The sequence below is a fragment of the Danio rerio genome, chromosome 17, assembly GCF_052040795.2.
Source record: "Danio rerio strain M-AB ecotype USA chromosome 17, GRCz13ab, whole genome shotgun sequence".
NCBI classification, from domain to species: Eukaryota; Metazoa; Chordata; class Actinopteri; order Cypriniformes; family Danionidae; genus Danio; species Danio rerio.
This window is the reverse complement of record NC_141037.1, coordinates 45774853-45799568: the sequence shown is the minus strand read 5'-3', so window position 1 is coordinate 45799568 and position 24716 is coordinate 45774853. Positions and strand designations below refer to the sequence as shown.

The 24716-nt window shown below is 33.3% G+C and overlaps 1 protein-coding gene across 6 annotated transcripts in view; it reads left to right on the top strand.

Annotated features, from left to right (window-relative positions):
• Positions 1–23161, top strand: part of prkd3 (protein kinase D3) — a 185835-nt gene extending 162674 nt beyond the window's left edge. For all 6 annotated transcript variants that reach the window (XM_087290978.1, XM_087290977.1, XM_087290981.1 and 3 more), the window contains 9 exons: positions 692–983; positions 2677–2729; positions 4332–4404; positions 6134–6240; positions 6339–6500; positions 7720–7818; positions 11594–11861; positions 19724–19809; positions 21448–23161. In XM_087290978.1, the coding sequence (XP_087147104.1) occupies positions 692–983; positions 2677–2729; positions 4332–4404; positions 6134–6240; positions 6339–6500; positions 7720–7818; positions 11594–11861; positions 19724–19809; positions 21448–21621 (1314 nt within the window). In that variant the 3' untranslated portion in view covers positions 21622–23161. The remainder of the gene's footprint in view (positions 1–691; positions 984–2676; positions 2730–4331; positions 4405–6133; positions 6241–6338; positions 6501–7719; positions 7819–11593; positions 11862–19723; positions 19810–21447) is intronic.
• Positions 23162–24716: the final 1555 nt, after the last annotated feature.

Below are 24716 nucleotides of genomic sequence, written 5' to 3'. Positions count from 1 at the left end.
CCTACACACTCATACTCTAACACACTGCTGCTGCGCTGCTGCCCTGTAATCATGTAGCTCTTCATAGAGCTGAGTCACATGATTCAGCCAGCAAACCACAAGTACTTCATCTTGTATTCAGAGACCACAGGCACAGCATTTGCTCTGATTGGCCACAGCTACTGTTTTCCTAAAAGCAAGTTAAGGGGCAGAGCTGAAGGTGGCCCCTTAAGAGACTTCACAATCACACTTGGTGCATCGTTTTTCGCATTGTCAATGGGGATCAAGGCCAGACTGTAGCCTTCAGCTGCGTTTGGAGACTGAACAAAGACAAAGCTCATTCTGTTTACATGTGATGAAGAAAACTTGAAATTGTCAGTTTGAACCTGGAGGAAACACGTGGACTTGGAAAGTACTTGGAATAATGAATTTTTAGAGACAGCCAAAATCAGACTGAGCACATTAGGATTTTGGTCCTTAGTGAAGACTTTAAGAAAATTGTTTGAACCTTGGATTGACCGGTGTTTTCTTCACACCAGCAGAATCTTGGTCACAATTTGGATTTGATGAACTTTGTAAATTTCAGCTGGAAGGTTTCCTTGTATGTAACACTCATTTCAGACAAATGTGAGGTGGATTAGTGGTCTAAACTTTGTTATCGGAGCATCTGTGAGTCAGCGCCTGAACTTGTGACTCATTTTCTGACCTACAGGAGATTCCCCTGTCAGAGATCCTGCAAGTGGAGGTCGCACGGGACTTTGGTAGTTTAGCCTTGGGCGGCAACCCACACTGCTTTGAGATCATCACTGCCACTATGGTGTACTACGTGGGGGAAAACACTGGCGGGCCCCACCTGCACATCCACAGCCCTGCTCTTGCTACTGGAGGAGTGGGGCTGGAGGTGGCTCAGAGCTGGGAGAGGGCTATTCGCCAGGCCCTGATGCCTGTTCCTGTCACACCACAGCCCAGTGTGGGCACTGCTGCAGGCCAGAGCAAAGATCACAGTGAGTACTGAAAATGGCTCTTTCTGCCATTAAACAGAAAAAAAAATTGATATTTAACTTAATACAGTTTTAGTGGCTCAAAATTTATACTACAGTGAAAAATTTGAGTAAGAATTACTTTGAAACAGTATTCACTCAGTAATCTGTTGCTGAAAGTGAAGAGAAACAGCAAGTCACACAATTTAAGATGACTGATAATGTATTTTCTTGTAAAATGTCCTTCAATATACTTTATAATATGAAAGTTTATTTACACCTTTTAAATATAAAAAATGATAAAATATTTAAAAGATTAATAATATGATAAATAAAAGGAATTACTTTTCATTTTGTTGTAAATATCAAAAATAATTACAAACGGATATATATAGTATATTGTTAAAGTCAGAATTTTTAGCCATCTTAAATTATTAGCCCCCTGTATATTTTTCCCCCTAATAACAGAAATACGTTTTAAAAACACATTTCTAAGCATAATAGATTTAATAATTAATGTCTATTAACTGTTTTATTATCTTTTCCATAATTACAGTACTTAATATTACATTTAAAGGTATATCTGGGTTAATAGGGATAATAGGGAGGGCTAAAAGTTTTGACTTTATCTGTATGTGGATGGATGGATGGATGGAGATAGATAGATAGATAGATAGATAGATAGATAGATAGATAGATAGATAGATAGATAGATAGATAGATAGATAGATAGATAGATGGATGGATGGATGGATGGATGGATGGATGGATGGATGGATGGATGGATGGATGGAGATCGATGGACGGACGGACGGACGGACAGATGGACAGATAGAGAGACAGACAGACAGACAGACAGACAGACAGATCTATCAGATGGTATTTTGAAATGGTATTTTGCAATAATCGTCATTTTTGGTTATGTACATCTAGCATTTTTTCATCTAGCATGTACATCTAGACATGATTGTTGTTTGACGATGAAGTTATTAATCATAAAACACTCAAAAGAGAGATGCGATAATAATAGATAATAAGAAACGAAAAAGTTTAAAGCATATTAAAAAATAGAGCTGGAGAAAAAATAAAAAAATTAAAAAATGCACCATTAATAATGTTTGAATGGTGCATTTTAGGCAGATTTGCAGTTGTGGAGAGTAAACAGCAGAGCTTTATTTTTTAATATCCTGATGCACCTCTATTTAATTGTGTTGAGAGACAAAAGATTAAAAAGGTTTGACAGGTCTGGATTAATGAAAGCTGTTTAGTTACGAAGCAAACACACTTTTGATTCAGTATTCAGAGGAGATTTCAGCCCACCGAAGAGTGACATGCTTAATTAAGGTTTGGCCTGTAGAGCAGAGTAACCAGGCCAAATCCAGCCTGAAAAATAAACAGAAAACACATTAGAGAATTACTGTTCAGCTCAGCCGTGTTGTTCTTTGAGAAATTTACATTTTATTAAATTTTTCAGATATTCTTTGTTTATATTATTCACACAGTCAAAAAGGAAATTAGGGTTGAGTGATTACAAAGTTAAATGACAAAGCTTGTGACAAGTTACAATTTGTTTTGTGTCTTGGATGTGATACAAATTACAAATTTATCAATTTTTCTGTGACATGTTTTTCAAATACAAATTTACATTATCTCTATGTATTAACAAAAGTAATCCAAAGATCATCACACTATTTTTGTGTTTGCGTGTGTATTTCAGAGGAACTGTCCATCAGCATTTCTGTATCAAACAGTCAAATCCAGGAAAATGTGGTGAGTGTTTAACTGTGTTACAATATTTCACAACTAAACACTCTCATTATTCACACTTCTGCATGTTCGGTCATGTTCATGGTCAAGTCACGCCGCAAGATAACTATGAAGAACTAAGAGAGGAAATACAACGTTTGTGGGTGTTAATAATCATGAATTTAACTGTATACAGAGAAACAGAGAAATTTGAGTTGAATGTACTGAAAATATTCAGTATTTATTATTCAAGGTTAGTCTCTCAGATCATTTTTAAGGAGTTTTAAAGTTTTTTTTTTTTTTTTTTTTTTACAGCGCTCACCACAGCATTTCAATCAAGGTTAGGGTCTGAAATATGACTTGACTTTTAAACACCTTGATTTTCAGAAATACTGTTTTAGATTTACTGCTTTGTTTGGGACCATTGTTTTATTGCTTAACCCAGTTTTGTTACCTGAAGCCTCTAGTGCAGGGGTAGGCAAACTCGGTCCTGGAGGGCTGGAGTCCTGCACAGTTTAGCTCCAACACTAATCTAACACACCTGAACATGCTAATCAGTGTCTTCAAGAGCACTAGAAATCTATAAGCAGGTGTGTTTGATTAGAGTTGGAGCTAAACTGTGCAGGACACCGGCCCTCAAGGGCGGGGTTGACCACCTCTGCTCTAGTGGACATATTATAGAAAGTTTCTTATCTTAGGCATTAATTTAAGATATAATGTGTTAAATCAGGATTCTTTTTTTCACAGGTTCGTAATATATATTACCAAGTATATATTACCAAGTCTAAACTTGGTTTTGGATTCTTATCGTATCTTTACTGTAGTTACAAAATGTAAAATTTTGTCATCCAGTTTCAAAATTCACTTTCAGTTTTGTTACCAAACAGCCAACACTGCACATGCAGCTAATGAGTAACCTAAATAAATTGGATAAAACCATCAGGAAAAAGTAAAACACACAACAAAAAAAAAGTCATTGCGCCCTCTCACTATAGCCAATAATGCTCTGTGATACTTTGTTGGACTCCGTAATGCTGGTAACAGTTTCTGTGTTAATTGTAATACTATGTTGCACAGAAGTCTATAATTATAAGTGTTTTATCATGGAAAGGTCACACATACAGTATTCAGGGTCCATCCAAGAGACTTAATGTTTTTACTTTTCAATATATTTCAAATAATTTTAAAGTTAGGACAGCTATTGGGTTGCTCTAAAGTTCAGTTGTTTTTATGTATTTTTTTGTCAAGTTAGAATGTTTCTGTAATGTCACCTTCCTATCTGTAGTTAAGATGAATAGCTTTTTACCAAGCTTACCAAACAGATATGATAAATTGTAATAGTTCTGTAATACACCACCAGACCAACAAAGTGCTCACAATTCTGCTGATGTTCAATTTAGAAATTTGATTTGATTAACATACTTAAGTTCATACTATATGTAGTTGTTAATCTTTATTTTTCAAATTGTAAGACCTAACAAAAATCAGATAATTTGTTATGTTCTTATAAAGGAAAAAATAACAATTTCATTGGTATCATTAGCCTTGCATATGTGATACGTATGTGATATGAATAGTTACTTAGTGGCTGAGTAAATCTTCTGCCATGCCTTCTTCTGTGTTTAGGATATCAGCTCAATCTATCAGATCTTTGCTGATGAAGTGTTGGGCTCTGGACAGTTCGGCATCGTTTACGGAGGTACATTCTTACAATTGTTCATTTACTTGATAAAATCTCTGAAAATCACATAAACATACATACTAAAATTCTTAAAATATGTACTATTAACCTTGTCTAAAATGTGCATCTATGTCTCTCGTGAGAAATTATATTTAATTGACAGATTCAATTTTTAGATGTAAAAATGTAATTACAAACTTTAAGTTATTTTGTTTCTCTATAAGATTGTTATTTTTTTATATATATATATTTTTTTTTATTTTAGATAACCTACAAATAAATTTTTTTAACTGGCTTAAATTGATTCATATCCATTTTTTACAATGGATTATTGATCAGTTTGATTCCTTATATATATTTACAACCCCAAATCAAAAAAGGTTGGGAAGGTATGGAAAACACAAATACAAAAAGAAAGTAGTGATTTCTAAATTTATTTTGACTTGTGTTTCATTGCAGGCAATACACCAAACATTATTTAATGTGTTCCTCATGATTTTTGTTGTTGTTGTTGTTGTTTTTTTTTTGTTTTTGTTTTTTCAAAATAAACACATTCCAATTGTGGTTCTTGCAACACATTAAAAAAAATTTTGAAACAGTATAGCATCTACCACTTTGTAATGTTGCCATTCCTTTTCACAACACTTAAAGACGTTGAGGGACTAAAAGCACTAAGTGATGAAGTATTTAAGGTGTAATTTTGACCCATCCTTTCTGCAAAATTCTTAAGGTGGGCAACAGTACTGTGTCTTCATGGTCACATTTTGCGATTCGAAATGTGCTACACATTCTCTATTGGGGACATGTTGAGACTGCAGGCAGGCCAGTATCCTCTTTCTCAACAGCCAGGACTTTAAGGGTACTGACATAACTTAATGCAGGCTCTGGCATTTGGACTTGTTCCTGGTAAAAATCTGGATGATCCTTTTCTTCTTTGGTCTGGAGCACAGTGTCCATTTCTCCCCAAAAATACCTGAAATACTCATTTATCTGACCACAGTACTACTAGTAGACATCATTAACATAGTTTTTTTTTTTTTTTAACAGTTTTAACTGCCATTTGTGGATGTAACTATGCATTGTGGGCCATAGTAATCCTGAGCCCATGAATTGATAACACTTAAAATTAAATGAGGATTATTGACGCAGAGCTGCCTGAGGGATCAGAGATCACGGTTGTTCAACTTAGGCCTGCACTGTTGTGCAACTGATGCACTTAAATTCATCCAAATTCCTTAAATCTTTAAATTATCCAAATGTCCTCCAATCTTTTTTGGGGAACATTGTTTTTAAGCATCTTAATAATTTTTTCACATATTTGTTTGCAAACTGGCAATAATCCATCCATCTTTGCTCCTAAGGGACTAGACCTATCTTGGATGATTCTTTTGTACCAACTCATAATTAAAATCACCTGTTGACAACACCTGTTTCAAATCACATCATTTTTTAACCAATTTACCTAAGTTGCTGCTGTCCTAACTATTTTTAAAATGCGTTGCATGTCTGAAAGTATATTTGCACATTTACAAATGAAATGTTGAACCGACAAAACATAACAGATTTTGTGTTCATATTGTCTGCAATTTGCAGGGTTTATATGCTCACTACAAAGTATATACTATACACACCAAAAACATTTTGATAAATTCAATACATCTATTCTATTTTTCACTTGCAACCTAATGTTTTTTTATAGGTGTTATTTCATTTAAAATGTGTGCATTTTGTTATGTCTGTTTTCAAGGGAAACACAGAAAAACAGGAAGAGATGTGGCCATCAAGGTCATAGATAAAATGAGGTTTCCCACCAAACAAGAGAGCCAGCTGAGAAATGAGGTGGCCATTTTACAGGTAATCATCTTTTTTGATGATTATGGAAATGCCATTCTTAATCTTTAGGTTCAAACTGCTGTTGTCATGTAATGTGCATATTGTTCTTTTTTTTGTAGAATTTGCACCATCCTGGGATAGTAAACCTGGAATGTATGTTCGAGACCCCAGAGCGAGTGTTTGTTGTGATGGAGAAACTTCATGGCGACATGCTGGAGATGATCTTGTCCAGCGAGAAGAGCAAACTTCCAGAGCGCATCACCAAGTTTCTGGTCACACAGGTTTGTGCACGTATTTCTCTTCAGATTAGTTTTCTTCTGGTTTATCTGTAGCACAGAGACAAGGCTATGATCTGGATCTCATCTAGAGATGAATCAGAGTGCTGGTTAGAGCTGTGGGGCCCCTGAGGGCCACAGGAGCTCATCCATTAGCCATGGTCTAAAGCCACAGAGCTGCTGTGATGTGGCTCGTATGCTTCTGTCTGTGGTTTCAGAGGCTGCCGTTTCAATGAAAATAAATAGCAAAAACATTGAATAGCTTTGATTTTACCCTGTAGCTTAATGTCAGTGCTATTTGCTTAACATTAAAAGGCTCAACAGTTTTAAGCCATGTGCTTTTTTAAAGTTGTCTATTTTGCACAGTAAAATGTTACTAATAAAAAAAACAATAAAAAGTATTGGTGCACCATTCATTTTTTTCAAACACCCTGCTAACCTACTATAAATCCACACATAAAATGAATTTACAGATCCAAAATTATATTGCATTAAGCCCATGTTCATTAATTATAGATGTTTTACTCATTAAGCTTTAGTCTCATTAAGAATTATAAAGCCAGGTGATTGCCTGAGTAAGCTGTAATAAAAACTTAAATATGATCCTTAAGGTATATTAGTTTTAATCATCAAATTATTAAGTATAGATATTGAGAGAGACTATTGCCACTACCCATGTTATTGGATTTGCTACATGAGACAGAAACAGTAAAGGCAGTGACAGCTGCTGTATAATCGTTTAAATGAACTGCCACACTTTATAGTTTGTGTGTTTATGTCCAAAAAACATTTACATGTTAAAAGCAGGGTGCGAGAGGAAAAAAACAGTCTTTACTACATTACAAACTTAATGAAAATGCAAAGTTAAAGAGCGGTAGAGGGAGTAATGATCTTTCTTCTGCGCAAGTCTTTCTATCTTCTTATAAATCAAGAAAATGTTTTTTTTTTTTTTTTAAATCACCACAAACAAAAGAACTGATCTAGCGGGAGCTGAATAGGGTGATTAAGAATGTAGCAGTAGAGGTGACTCAACTATGGCTTAATGTCATTATTCCCACAAGAGCACTGCTCACTGATGTATTAATTAATAACATAAATTTCCTTTTTTGCAAACTAACACTTTAAAGCTTCATCATCTGGTTGATGCCTGCATGGATAATAATTATTCTAATAATAATAATAATAATTAATATATTAATAATATTTCTCTTCTTCACTGTCTTAGATCCTTGTGGCTTTGAGACATCTTCATTTCAAGAATATTGTTCACTGTGACCTGAAGCCAGAAAATGTGCTGTTGGCATCTGCTGAGCCTTTTCCTCAGGTAAACAAAAGTCATATATATTAACATATAATAACACCAAGTTACCAAATTGGGATGAATAAACCCCTTTACAAGAGAATTTGTTTTAATGCAACATTTACAGAAATAAATTCAGTTTTGCATGAAGATCTAAGTATTGAATATATATACATACATACATACATATATATATATATATATTTTTTTTTTTCCCCAATTTGGGTTTAACAGAGGTGAAGATTGTTTTAATACAGACTTAACTAAGATTATTGGGTTAACTATGCAGATCAGGGTAATTAGGCAAGTTATTGTATAATGATGGTTTGTTTTGTAGGCTAACGAAAAAAAATTGGCTCAAAGAGGCTAATAACTTAATAACTTTTTCCCAAATTGGTTTTTAAAAAATTAAAACTGCTTTTATTCTAGCCGAAATAAAATAAATATGACTTTCCTCAGAAGAAAAAAAACGTTTATCAGGCATAGTGTGAAAATTTCCTTGCTCTGTTAAACTTCATTTAGGAAATATTTAAAAAAGAAAAAATAATTCAAAAAGGGGCTAATAGTTCTGTACTGTACTGTAATTCAACTTTACTGTATATATATATTGCCCCCCTTTGATTTTTTTTCTTTTTTAATTATTTCAGAGCAAGGTAATTTTACAGTATGCCTGAAAATATTTTTATAATATTCTTATTTGTTTTATTTTGGCTTGAATAAAAGCAGTTTTTAATTTTTAAAAATTATTTTAGGGACAAAAATATTAGCCTCTTCAAGCAATTTTTTTCTTTTGATTGTCCACAGAACAAACCATCATTATACAATAACTTGCCTAATTACCCTAACCCACCTAGTTAATCTAATTAACCTAGGTAACCTTTTAAATGTCAGTGTCTTGTATATATAGACACACATACTGTACACTCCCTGACAAAGATCTTGTTATCAATCCCAGTTGTAAGAGCAGCAAATAATAACTTTAGTTCTAGTTGATCATTTGGAAAAGTTTCTGATGGTAGATTTTTCTGATTATTCGTCTGGTGAGCTGCATTCCTATCATCACAAATACTGTGGAAGACTTTTTGGAACCCACATGGACACAATTTTCTAACAGAAATCAGTAAAAGAAATCATGGAAAAATCATGGTTTGGGGTCACATTCAGTATGGGGTCGTGTGGGAGATCTGCAGAGTAGGTGACAACATCAACAGCATGAGGTATCAGGACATTTGGCTGCCCATTACATTACAAACCACTGCAGGGCAGTCTTTAGCAGGAGAGTGCTCCTTCTCATACTTCAGCCTCTACATCAAACTTCCTGCAAGCAAAGAAAGTCCAGGTGCTCCAGGATTGCCAGCCCAGTTAACAGAAATGAACATTGTTAAGTAAAATTGTAGCATTGTTGGGTAAAATAAAGGAGGAGGCATGGAAGATGAATCCAAAGAATTTTGATGAATTCTGGGAGTTCTTCAGGAACATTTTCTTTGCCATTCCAGATGACTTTATTAATAAGGTATGTGAGTCATTACAGAGATGTATGGATGCAGTCATTATATTTATTCTGTTTCCACTGGACTATGAATTTATATTCTACACTGTACATTGAACTCTACACTGTACACTTTAAATAATTAAAAACCAAGGCACCCCTATATATATATATATATATATATATATATATATATATATATATATATATATATATATATATATATATATATATATATATATATATATATATTTTTTTTTTTTTTTTTTTTTTTTTTTTTTTTTTTTGTGTAAAAAAAGCGTAATCTAGAGGCCTTTGCCTTTCATATAAGTCACTATGCACACTAAATGATTAACTAGAAGTTATTATTTGTTATTCCTAAAACTTAAATAGGCAACAAGACTTTTGTCAGGTAGTGTTTATATCACCATTTTTATATCGCTTTATGTAGTTTTACTGTATGCACGAGGATAAAGTTAAACATACTTAAATGTCTAAAATAATATGGCCCTCCAGGGGCGCCTCCAAGGGGTGGCCAGGGGTGGCCACGGCCACCCCTCGGTAAACTCTGGCCACCCCTGTGGCCACCCCAATATAATTTTGCGGTTGACATTATTGATTTAAATGAACTTATAAATTCCCAATATTTAGATAAATAAATAAATACATAAATAAATAAATAAAATGCAGTCACTAAATTATTGTTGGTGTTACTGACCTAGCTCTCCCCCTCTGGTTCAATGCTGGTGAAAGCAAACTGACGCATGCGCGCGGAAAACCATTCCCGCGCGCCTCACGCACTCCTGTGTGAATCCCGGATGGTTGTTTGCATGCACGCCGACATAATAGGCACCGCTCATGCGCCGTGAAACCGGAGTAACAGCCTTTTGTGCAGAAGTGTCGGCACGCAGCGAGTTTTTAAGTCGTTTAAAGTTTATATAATATGATGATGATGATGATGATGATGATGTTAATTTCACTAAGCATGCCTTTAAAGCAGAAAGGAGGGATAATGAGTCAGGGAGGTAAGACTTTATAACATGATTTCTCAGCCATGATCTGGTCTAAGACCACAGATAATTCTATAATACATTTTTTGTATTCTTTAGAATTGTCATAATTAATTTTCATGCAAAAGGTTTCTTAAGTGATGTTGGCATATCACTCCAGTTGTTGTTTTCCAGTAATATTTAGGACTAATTTCTGTTATTTATTTAGAATAATAATTGTATAATAATATTAATTGTATTTATTTAGAATAAATATAAATAAATTTTTATATTTATTGAATAACAAATCTAACAATTCAAGAGAGGTGGGGGTGTAAAGGGTGGTTCGCCCAGGGTGTCATTTAAACTAGAACCGCCACTACCCTCCCCGATCGTCCTTGACAGCACACACACACCTTCAATAGACAGCAATGGCTATTTAATATTTACCTTAAGCTACAGTATATCAATAGAAGAAGCTGCATTAATAAAATGGTTCAAAAAGCAATATGGATAAATAATATTATTAGGTATAGTGAGTGTGTATAGTAATGCCTTTTGTTCAGTTTGTTCATTTGTTTGGGTAATTAATAAACTCATTATTCTTTCATTCATTTTCTTTTCGGCTTAGTCCCTTTATTAATCCAGGGTCACCACAGCAGAATGAACCGCCAACTTATCTAGCACATTTTTACACAGCGGATGCCCTTCCAGCTGCAACCCATCACTGGGAATAATAAACTCATTAATCTTCATTAATTTTAGACATGGCATATCTCGTATGATGTACAATAAAGGCACGTAAAAAAAGAAGTCATTTATACAGTATATGAAAAGTGTTTTTAAACTAACCATAGATTTTTATTTGGTTTGCACATGTACTTGCTGAATTATTTCAAAGAATAAATTGCAATATTTCAAGTAGAATTAATTAAATGAATAAAACTACATTATTTCATTTACCAGAAACAAAAATATAACATTACACTGAATTCATTATTTTTCTTTGTGTGCCACCCCAAGATTTGGTGCGGCCTCTTCTGGCCACCCCTAAGAAAATTTTCTGGGGGCGCCACTGTGGCCCTCTAAGGTAAAAGCTTTGCTATACAGTATACATTATATCACTTTAATGAGTGTAGTGTATTGCAAGTATGAGGATAAATTTGGAAAAATCTAGAACAGGGTTGTCTCTGAATTATTGAAATACTGATTTCTCAGGAGGTGATTACAAAATGACTAAAGTCTAAATAAGTTATACAGGTTGTAAAGAGACATGAAGAAACGGAGCACTTTCCTGAATTAGCTGGCTGTTTTGTCGCAGGTCAAACTATGTGACTTTGGCTTTGCTCGGATCATCGGGGAGAAGTCTTTCCGGCGTTCAGTTGTGGGAACACCAGCATATTTAGCCCCAGAGGTTCTGCGCAGTAAAGGCTACAACCGTTCTCTTGACATGTGGTCAGTGGGAGTCATTATCTATGTCAGTTTGAGTGGGACGTTCCCCTTCAATGAGGACGAGGACATTAATGACCAAATCCAGAATGCAGCATTCATGTACCCACCGACTCCCTGGAAGGACATCTCTGCTGAAGGTCAGTGTTCAGTTCTACACCATCTCTCTCTGATTCTGACATAACCTTTAGGATGTTTTCTGATCTGTACACTATTTTTGCACTCCATTTTGGACATCAGTCCTATCTGATCAAAAACCTCTCATTAAAGTCACAATAAATAACATTATAGATAAGATTTACTGTATTAAGATTAAGATATCCAAAAAACACTAGTAAAACAGCGTACTTACATTATCTCATGCAGGTACATTTATCCCATTTATTTTTGAATGAAAAATAATGTGATGTTTATGAAATAGGGGTGTAACCATACACTCAAGTCACGATATAATGCATATCTTGTGTCTGAAGTTGATACAATATTATCTCAAGTATTTTTATTATTATGACTATTATTGCTTGTAATACTAAAATTTGTATAAGCTTGGGTTTTGGACTTGAACAGACTTGTGATGTCCAGGGGAATTATACGTGGGGGGTAAGACAAAGTGCATGTGAGTGTCCCTTGAAGATTCTGAAATATTATGCTGCTGAGCTGCATGCAATAACATACATAATCCTAGCTACACACCCACATGTCTGCTTTAGCGCCTTCTAATAGACTCAACACAGCCTTCACACTAACTTGGATCATTATATTTGCTGTTTAGAAACAATGCTAAATGCTAGCTGCAAAGGAGAACAGTTTTGGCAAAGATAAGCTAGAAAGCATATACAGTGCATCCGGAAAGTATTCATAGCGCTTCACTTTTTCTACATTTTTTATGTTACAGCCTTATTCCAAAATGGATTCAATTAATTTATTTTCTCAAAATTCTACACACAAAATCCATAATGACAATGTGATAAAAGATGTTTTGCAATTGTTGCAAATGTATTAAAACAAATTTATTAAAAATCACATGTATATAAGTATTTACAGCCTTTGCTGTGAAGCTCGAAATTGAGCTCAGATACATTCTGTTTCCGCTGATCATTCTTGAGATGTTTCAGCAGCTTAATTGGAGTTCACCTGTGGTAAATTCAGTTGATTGGACATGGTTTGAAAAGGCATACACCTGTCTATATAAGGTCCCAGTGTTGACAGTGCATGCCAAAGCACAAACCATGCATGAAGACAAAGGAACTGTCTGTAGACCTCAGAAATTGAATTGTCTCAAAGCATAAACCTGGAAAAGGTTACACATTTTTTTTTTTTTTTTTTGCTGCTCTGAAAGTTCTAATAAGCACAGTGGCCTCCATCACATCTAAGTGGAAGATGTTTGGAAACACCAGGACTCTTCGTAGAGCTGGCCGGCCATCTAAGCTGAGTGATCGGGGGAGAAAAGCCTTAATCAGGGAGGTGATCAATAACCTGATGGTCACTCTGTCTAAGCTCAAGCATTCTTCTGTGGAGGGAGTAGACCCTCACAGAAGGACAACCATCTGTGCAGCAATCCACCAATCAGGCCTGTATAGTTGAGTGGCCAGACGGAAACTACTCCCCACCTGAAATTTGCCAAAAGGCATCTAAAGGACTCTCAGACCATAAGAAACAAAAATCTCTGGTATGAGAGACTAAAACTTTTGGACTCTTTGGAGTGAATACTAGGCGTTACAATTGAAAATAAACCAGACACCACTCATCACTAGGCTATTACCATCGCTACAGTGAAGCATGGTGGTCGCAGCATCATGCTGTGGGGATGTTTTTCAGCAGCAGGAACTGTAAGACTAGTCAGGATAGAGGAAAAGATGAATAGAGCAATGTGGACATCCTGAATGAAAACCTCCTTTAGAGTGCTCTTGACCTCAGATTGGGGTGACGGTTCATCTTCCAGCAGGACAATGACCCAAAGCACACTACCAAAATATCATTGGAGTGGCTTCACAACAACTGAACTGAATGTTCTTGAGTGGCCCAGCCAGAGCCCAGGACTAAATCCTATTGAACATGAGCTTGATAGGTACTGCAAAGATGAATAGGCAAAAATTCCCAAAGACAGGTGTTCCAAGCTTGTGGCATCATATTCAAAAAGACTTGAGACTGTAATTGCTGCCAAAGGTGCATCAACAAAGTATTGAGCAAATGTTATGAATACTTATATACATGTGATTTTTCAGGTTTTTTATTTTTAATAAATATGCAACAATTTCATAATATCTTTTTTCACATTGTCTTTATGGTGTATTTTGTGTAGAATTTTGTCGAAATAAATTAATTTAGTCCATTTTGGAATAAAGCTGTAACAAAAACTGAATTGCTATGAATACTTTCCATTTGCACTGTAAATGATAAAATAATTATATTTGTATAGTATAAAATACTAAGGATTGTATCCAGTATACAATTTAGACAATTATTCTGTGCTGTCTTAAAATGAATGGAAATCGTTGAAAAAATATTAATTAAAATCATTCAAATAGTCTTTTTAATTACATTATTGTTTCTTGGTTCATCAATTTAAAACTCTTGCCTAATTTTACATTATTGATTTGCCACCTACTGCATGGTGGCTCAGGCTGTGCATTATTTTAAAGCAGAAGACAGATGAAGAATATTGATTAAGAATGGGGAATAAAAAGCCACAAAATTTTAAATTATGGTACACTCCAGCAATTCAGACAGGCATAAGAATAGTGTAGAATGCAGGTGTAGTTCTAGTTAAAAGAAAACTGCACCAGTTCAGTTTAGTATAAATATCACAGTTTAGTACAGTTTAGTTCAGATCAGTGTAATTCAAACGACACTCCTAAAGGCAGATCCACTGAAGAGCACACTGCCTAGGCAAACTGTTCTGATGTAGCCTTTATTCACAAGCACACACTGGACCTTGCAGCCAACCATCATCAATATAAATGTAGTCAAAACACACACACACACACACACACACACACACACACACACACACACATACACATGAACTGTTGATGTAACATTGCATTTTCGCTGTCATGCATGACAAAAATTTGTATAATTAGCATTGCCATTATTTAAAATTCCGTAAATGGTTAGCTTACAATTTGTCTTCTATGGACATCTAGTAATAAAAGCTGCTGTATTATTATTATTATTTTTTTTTTTTTGCCAAATCTCAAAACTCTTTTAGTGTGACTGACTCAAGTATAGGTCAATAAATCACAGCTCTAATAAGTTATAACCCCAAAACAGGAAAAAGTTGTGACAGTATGGAAAAAGCAAATTAAAAGAAAGCAGTGATTTCCAAATATACTTTGTATAGTTGTATTTCATTACAGACAGTATGAACACAAAATATTTCATGTTTTGTCTGGTCAACCTCATTTCATTTGTAAATATACATCCTTTCCTGTCATTCAGACCTGCAACACATTCCAAAAAAAGTTAGGACAGGAGCAATTTAGGGCTAGTAATCAGCTAAATTGGTTAAATAATGATGTGATTTGACATAGGTGAGTAAAGGAGCAAAGATGGACAGATTATTGCCAGTTTGCCAACAAATATGTGGGTTCAGGACTACTTTGGCAAACCTTTATCAAGTACCACAATACATAGTTACATAGTTAAAACTATACTGTAGGAAGCCCTATGTTAACAGTGTCCAGAAGGGCCGTCGTCTTCTCCGGGCTTGGAGGCATCTGGGATGGACCATCACACAGTCTAAACGTGAACTGTGTTCAGATGAATCAACATTTCAGGTCTTTTTTTGGAAGAAAAATGAACGCTGTGTGACCTGGACCAAAGAAGAAAAGGATGATCCAGACTTTTACCAGCAACAAGTCAAGTCTGTTTCCATGGATGCCCCATGTATATTTCAACAAGACAATACAAAACCACATTCTGCACAAATTACAAAGTCTTAACTGCGGAGGAAGAGGATACAGGTACTTGTCTGCCCTACCTGCAGTCCCAACCTGTTTCCCATAGATAATGTATGGTGCATTTTGAAGTGCAAAATGTGACAACAAAGACTACGTACTGCTGCCCTTGTTAAGACTTGTTTGCAGGATGAATGGGGCAAGTTGCATCTAAAACATCTCACCACTTGTTGTCTTCAGTCCCTAAACATCTTTTAAATGTTGTGAAAAGGAATGTCAATATCACAAAACTTTTTTTTTTAAATATGTTGCAAGAAATACAATATAAATACGTGTTTATTTTGAAAAAAAAAACAACAACAACAACAATAACAATCATGAGGATCACATTAAATAATATTTGTTGTATTGTCTGCAATGAAATACAAGTCAAAGTAAATTTAAATTATTATTTTAAATATAAATTTAAAAATAACTTTCTTATTTTATATGCATTTTCTATACTGTCACAACTTTTTCTGATTTGTTTTGATTTGGGATTGTAAACAAAAAGAGTAAAATAAATAGGAATGCACTAAATATTTTTACAATTACAAATTTAGATTACATAAAGGAAACACTGACTGAATTCTGTTTAAGAACCTGCATAGGTAATTGTTTTTTAATCCTACTGAGTTTTTTAACCATAATGCATGTCTTTAATTTGCCTTAATTTGAAACATTTTCAATACGGGTTTACAAGGACAAAAGTTTGTATAATGACAAAGGTATGAACTAGGTAATACAACTTTGAAGTTGTTTATGAGAACATAGGTTTAGGGGTTGATCCATTAACTATTGTAATATCTTGTAATAAATGTTTTTTGGTAGATATATTATATGATGGACTTGATTTGTTTACCAAATAAGTACCAAATAATCTAATTGGATTTGCACTGTAAAAATTAAATAAAAGTTATTAAAGGTATGTTTTTTTTTCATATATTAGGTTTAATAGTTCATCATTTAACATAAATGTAAAATAAAATTTAATTTTACAAAATTCTGTGCATAAATAGCTAAAAATGTCCACAGATTTTGTCTGGCCCTAGTTGTTGGCCATACACTAATGCATAGTGATTTCCACACCTGACAATAATAAACCCCATCCAGTTTTATGATGATTCCCTATGATTACTCAGCAGTGAAAAGAGATGTTGACATGTTGACATGTATACATGTATACAGTTTACTCGATATCCAAAATCAATGTTATAATGAAAAATAAATGGAAATGAAAACCAAAAACCCTTTGAATGAAAATTACAAGCAAAAGCTGCACATTGAGGCATCAAATTAGTATTTAGTATCCCCATTTTTGCTTTGTTTACTATAGAAACAACACCAGAGGGTGAGCACCAAATTACATCATTGAAAACAGTGGCAAACTCCAAAATAAATGGTTTATTTTTTTAAATAAGACGAATATTTAATCATTTTTTCCTACATATTTCACTAAGAGGCATGGTTCACATTATGTTAAGGCCTACAAGTCTTGATACCAGGGTTCCCTTTAAAAACTAATGGTTAATTAATTAGTTATCAACAAGTACAATACAACGTATTGGCTCTATATTGTTGGAATGTATTTTTGATATTTTTAACCTTAAGTTACTCCATTCATACCTTGTTTTTAAAAATCTTTATAGAGTTTTATCTCTTTAAAAAACTGTAAGAGATCTGAAAAACTGAGCATTTTTCTTAAAATACCTTCCTGGTTAAAGCAACCCTGTTTTTAGATTTATAGGTGCAGGTACTGAGAATAAAAGCTGGGATCATATGTTTTACAAAGACAAAAGGAATCATGTATGACTAAGAATAAGGTGTGTGTATTATTTAGCTGTAGAAGATAGAGGGAGATGTCTGGGTGTGTGTCAGACTGTAAGCAGACAGACTGTCCTCCCCCATGTGTGTTCAGAATAGTTCTTTTCCACCCGAGACCTGAAACATTACAGCAGCCTCTCCCAATTTTAGCCTGCTACTCCTCTACTGCACTATAAATGTCTTTTCTTTGTCTCTACACTTTACACCAGTCTGGTTTTATAGCTCGGTTTATTTTTGTTAGAGCAATTATCCTCAAATGCATTATTACATTTGCTTTATTTCACCAGTGTGAGAAGTAACCCACTTACCCTGATATTTACCATACTTGTTTTACACTAGTATTACTAAATAGGCATTACAATGTGGACATTTGTAATGAAAAGAATGAAATAATTGAAAAAAAAAATTGCAACCTTAAAATATTGTAGTACATTTAGGAATATGACAAAATCTGAACTATGGAATGAGAGTGCATTTTGCAGTGTGTATTATTTATTGTCTATGGTTCATATATATGTAGAAACAATTATACCATAAATCAAATTACAGCCTGTTTATTTGCACATAAATATTAAGCTTGCTTCTTTATATAAACTGCAAATTTGTGGAATTAAAAAAATAGTTATTATTTTGCATGAACCCTTGGAAACCATTTCAAGTTCTTCCCATTTAGCAGGAGGTTTTCCCAAAACTTGTACTTGGGACTAAATTGAATTATTTATTGAGGGTATGTGTGTAAAAGATTGCAAACTTTGACTACACAAATCATAACTTTAAGAAAAAAGTCTGTGGACTACTACTAATGTACTTCCATTTCTTCCATATCGGTAGCACTTTATAATAACTGCACACTATAAATCATTTATTAAGCATTAGTTATTATCTACATTTTCATTACATATTATCTACAAGCAGCTTTATATATATATATATGTGTGTGTGTGTGTGTGTGTGTGTGTGTGTGTGTGTGTGTGTGTGTGTGTGTGTGTGTGTGTGTGTGTGTGTGTGTGTGTGTGTGTGTGTGTGTGGGTGGGTGTGATTAGTAGTATGATGATTAGTAGTATGCACATGTATAATGTGCCTAATGATTGTATTTTCATACTTTTCATATTAAATTAAGTATTACATTGTTTACAAACCAGTTATTTAAGATAGTTGGTGTTTTTTTTAACATAAATCAGAATGAGTAAGTAAATGATTAATAAACTTTTTAAATTAACATCTTTTTTCAGGCATATAGTAATAGTTATTTTATAACTACTGAACGCTTTATTAACTCAACTTCATGCAGTTTTGTGACTTAATTTGAAGTGAGGACTATGCTTTGTAAATCCGTTATAAATGGCAATTAAAGGCTCAGTCAGAAAAAGGAGATAAAAAACAAAGTGATTCACAATAAAAAACACAAATGAAACTGCTAATAAAAAAAAATCATTGCAATCTTCAATGCAGAATATAACACTTCTTATTTTAGATTAAGATTGCAAGTTTTTTTTTTCATATGTGTATCTTGAAATGTATATTTTTGTTGTGAATCACCATGTAGTTTTCTCTTTATACTGTTTAAAATATAACGCTTATATGTAGACTTTAATCATCATTCATAGAGGATTTTACAAATCATGAATAGTCAGGACATTTAAGTCACAAAACTGCATAAATTTGAGTTAATAATTCATGCATTAACATATAAAGTAAATATTACTATATGTTTGAAAAATAAGATGTATAAATGTTCATTTGTATATTTTATTAACCATTTATTTACTAGTTCTGAATTATCTTTAAACCACCAATTGTGATAATTTTCTCTTTTTTCAGTTTTAGAACGTGAGTTTTAGTTCACGTTCTAGATAAAGTTTAAAATAAATATTAATGAAACATGAAATGCTTTTCAAAATAATTACAGGCCCAACATGAATTATTGCTAGAAATAAAATGCAGACTGTAAACAGTGATCATTTAAACATGCAACTTTCTCTCTTTGCTTTCTCAACTTTCTCTCTGTGCTTCACTTTTCCATCTACATCTCCATGGTGAAGTGTTAGATTGTGCTCCAAATAATGAAAAATATTACTGTAAGCAGTGTTTTTTGACACCACAAAATAAACAACAGAGCATTATATAAAACTAAAGATTTAATAGTCACATTTTCCAACCCTAAAGAAAAATACTCATTAATACTTTTCTCTATTCTTGTCAGTATTCCTGAATAAACCAATGTCTCCTAAATTCCACAGCTACAGATCTGATCAACAATCTTTTGCAAGTCAAGATGAGGAAACGCTACAGTGTGGATAAAACCCTCAGTCATCCATGGCTACAGGTGAGAATCATGGGCATAGCTTGCAAGCCTTGGCCCCCAGAGCCAGCAACCCATCATATACTGCATATTCCTTCCCCAAAGCAAAATTTTGTAATGTTGTGTTTTGTATTATTTGGTACATATGCAGTAACACAATGCTCTTTTTTTAGCATATCATAACATTGCTTTAAGCATGTTAAACAATGTGCAATTCTGAGTTGAAAGCATCTATCACTAAGCTACATTGTAAACCTGACAGAACAAAACTATTTTGATTGGTTTTCTTTCACTTTCGAATGTCTAAATATCTGTAATTTTATGAGATTAAAATGTGACATCCCATGACAACTTGATTGTAAAATAAAGAATACAGGCTGTGCTTTATGCCATCAACTTGAACTTCTAAAGTGCACCCCAAAATAAGGACCTACTTGATGCAGTTATTTATTGGTTAATTTTGTTTATTTTTAATACAACTCCAAATCAGAAAAAATTGGAGCAGTATGGAAACACCATGAAATATGCATGGGCATCCCTAGAAAATAAGGCAGTAAATTGTGCTCCAAAAGCTAAAAAATACTTTTTAGCATTCAAATCAAGTTTATTTGTATAGCTCTTTTTACAAAATTGTTTCAAAGCAGCTCTACAAAAGGTGCACATTATTGCATTACAATCAAATTAAGTTAATGTTACAATCAAAGTTATTGTATACAGATAGTTACCTATAATTTTATGGCAAATAGGTGATGTCTATGTGTACATGTTTAATGGACTGTACTTGTGTATAAAGCGTATGTGTTGCCAGGCAGGCGATCCATCTTTTCTCCTAAATGACTAGACATTTCTTGATTGCTGGTTTTATACCAAATTATAATTACAGACTTATTGACATCACTTGATTCAGATCACAATATTTAATATATACCAATTTACTTTTAATATATTGCCCAATTTTTATGTAACAATTTACTTGATTACCAGCCAGTAATTGCTCCTGTCCCAACTTTTTTTTTGAATGTGTCAGGTTTGAATGACAGGAAATATATAAATATTTTGTAAATATTTACCAATGAAATGAAGTTGACCAGACAAAACATTAAATGTTTTGTGTTCGTGTTGTCTGAAACAAAATACAAGTCACAGTAAATTTAGAAATTTCTTTTTTTTTTTTTTTTTTTTTTACATTTCCCATCCTATGTTTTGTTGTTTATTCTATTCTTGTTTGTGCATGTGAAATAAAACCCTCAAAAACCTATGTTTAAAATAAAGTACAAGTAATGATGTTAATTAATATGTTAGCCTATTTTGTAATGTTTTTTTTTTTTTTTTTGTGTGTTCATTTATGGTTAAGCACAGAGGTCCTGTATTAATATTTTAATTTCACCTTTTTTTCAGATGAAAAAGGTCTAAATATATCTATACGTTATCACCTGCTTATCCTATAAGCTAATAAAAAAAAAAAAGAAATTGTAAATGAAAGTAATAAATAAAGTTAAAGATATCATGGTGTAGTAGGTTATGGTATATTTTTACAACCCTGTCCTGAGATTGCAAAACAGATATATTCATTAACCCTACAGGGCAAATGTCAATTATTAGAACTGTAAAATAAGTGTTTTATCATAGCCCTAAACCTCACCTTGTCCATGTGTGTGTCAGGACTACCAAACATGGCTGGATCTGCGGGAGTTTGAAACTCGGCGAGGCGAACGCTACATCACTCATGAGAGCGATGATGCACGCTGGGAGAAGTATGCTTATGAGCACAGTCTGATGTATCCAAAGCACTTCATTATGGCACCAAACCTGGATGATATGGATGAGGACCCCTAGTGGACGTGAGCTGAACTCAGATGACCACAGAGAGCTGTTGACGGTGTGATGCCGTCGAGACTCAAATACGATGAAGCAGACTGTGAGGACAGAAAGCTGATACATGGCCAGCGAGCCTGACACTTCCTGGATGTCAGTAATGCTAATGAAGATGAGTGCAGAGTGTGGAGATTTCCATTGGGAGCGTATTCACAAGTATTCATGATTGTTCTTTTGCAAACGGTGCTGTTATGTTTCATTTCTTATCAAAGTGTACGTTCGGTATGTCAGAACGTTGGCTTGCGTTACTACAAGGATGTGACTGACGTAAAACGTAAAGGCGAAAGTGATGCAGTTGTTTATGTTTTTGCTCATAGACTTTCATTTTGAAAGCATCAAACTGGAACATGCATTTTTTTATTGCCATTGTTCTTTTGTTTTCTAAATCGATTTGCTACAACACAGGTTTTACAGCAGATTGAAGGATTCCTGAAGGCTTGGGGTTTTTTTGCACTAAACTATGTGACTGCTGCATCTGGTACAATGAAATGAATTCTGTGAGGTGACAGCCAAAAAAATTTGGTCTAGTGTTAAATAAAACAATTACTACAGTGTCTGAACTCTTAATAAAGCCAGGATGAGTTTGTCAGATGTAATGGGAGATGTTATCTTCAGTGGACCAAAGACATTGGCGTCTGCCGTGACTCTTGTTTTTCTACATCACTGTAGCCATTGTCCTTTCCAGCAGTCTTTACAGAGCCATCTTTATTTATTCTTCATACTGCAGTCTTAAAATATAATAGCAACTGAGCAGTGCAGATGTGTTAGTCAAAAGCCTACTGTGAGAAAGCTGTATGACTTAAGGCACATGTGCTCTGGGACATTTTTCATTCACGTTTAATGCCTCGTGACTAAGCAAAGGGCACCAATGTGAACGTGAATACCAATGTGCAAAACACCAGTCATGAAAGCGTTTTTAAAACAGATTGAGCTTATTATTTTGGTTTCATGTGTCATGTTAAAAATAGTTCAGAGATCAGTGAGATCAGTGATTTTGTCAAGTCAAGACATGATGTTACAGTATATTCCTTCTTGATGGCCAGGGTATTTTTGTTTTTCATTAAGCTTCATCTAATGTCAGGGAGTGATTTTGCATATTCACTTTCCTCATTGGCAGTTATAGTTACTTGGGTATGAATGCTGAAAAATGTCCCAAAAATGCTGATGATGAGCGCGAGGAAAATCATCCTGGTGTGCACAAGCCTTTAGAAAGCTCTTTTTGAATACAAACATGTATTTAAGAAACGGCTATTCATTTTAGTTTTAAACAGATGATCAGTGTTATGTTATATTCTATTTTTATTATTTTCATTCTCTCTGTTTTTCTTACATTTTGGTATGTGCAGTACTGCACAGTGAAGTTTGTTCAGTGAATTTTGAAACCTTTAACTCTGAACTTTGAATCCCAGAACTGGAAAATCTCAAAAAGAATTTTTTTTTTTTTTATGATGGACTTTTTGTTGTAAAATCAACCTTCAATATTAAAATGAATCTTGATAAATTAGGTTTTTGATTGTAGGTACGTTGCACATTTATCCCTCTACACACAAATGCTCCCTCAACATTTGTTGGACACACAAATATGGGGCCAGATCAGTCTCAAAAGTAATACATTCATAATTCACATTTACTAATTTTATTTGTGAATTCAAAACACAATTCATAAATGTACCATTCCAGTTTATAAATTCAAAACACAATTAAAAATGTGCAAATACAATTTTTAAATTCAAAACACAATTCATCAATGTATAAATTCAATTTGTAAATTCAAAACACAATTGATAAATGCAAAAATCCATTTTTTTAATTCAAAACACAATTCATAAATGCGAAAATTCAATTCGTAAATTCAAAACACAATTCATAAATGTGCAAATACAATTCGTAAATTCAAAACAATTCCTAAATGCACAAATCCAATTTTTAAATTCAAAGCACAATTCATAAATGTGCAAATCGAAATCATGAATTCAAAACCCTATTTATTAATGTGCAAATCTAAATTGCTAATTCAAAACACAATTCATAAATGTGTAAATCCAATTCGTGAATTCAAAACAAAATGAATCAATACACAAATCCAATTTCTAAATTCAAAACACAATTCATAAATGCACAAATCCTATTCATAAATGCAAAACACAATTTATAAATATGCAAATCCAATTCATGAATTCAAAACACAATTCATAAATGCACAAATCAAATTCATAAATTCAAAACACAAATCATAAATGCGCAAATCCAATTCATAAATTCAAAACACAATTCATAAATGCACAATTCCAATTCATAAATTCAAAACACAATTCATAAATATGGAAATCCAATTTGTAAATTCAAAACAATTCCTAAATGCACAAATCCAATTTTTAAATTCAAAGCACAATTCATAAATGTGCAAATCGAAATCATGAATTCAAAACACTATTTATTAATGTGCAAATCTAAATTGCTAATTCAAAACACAATTCATAAATGTGTAAATCCAATTCGTGAATTCAAAACAAAATGAATCAATACACAAATCCAATTTCTAAATTCAAAACACAATTCATAAATGCACAAATCCTATTCATAAATGCAAAACACAATTTATAAATATGCAAATCCAATTCATGAATTCAAAACACAATTCATAAATGCACAAATCAAATTCATAAATTCAAAACACAAATCATAAATGCGCAAATCCAATTCATAAATTCAAAACACAATTCATAAATTCAAAACACAATTCATAAATATGGAAATCCAATTTGTAAATTCAAAACAATTCCTAAATGCACAAATCCAATTTTTAAATTCAAAGCACAATTCATAAATGTGCAAATCGAAATCATGAATTCAAAACACTATTTATTAATGTGCAAATCTAAATTGCTAATTCAAAACACAATTCATAAATGTGTAAATCCAATTCGTGAATTCAAAACAAAATTAATCAATACACAAATCCAGTTTCTAAATTCAAAACACAATTCATAAATGCACAAATCCTATTCATAAATGCAAAACACAATTTATAAATATGCAAATCCAATTCATGAATT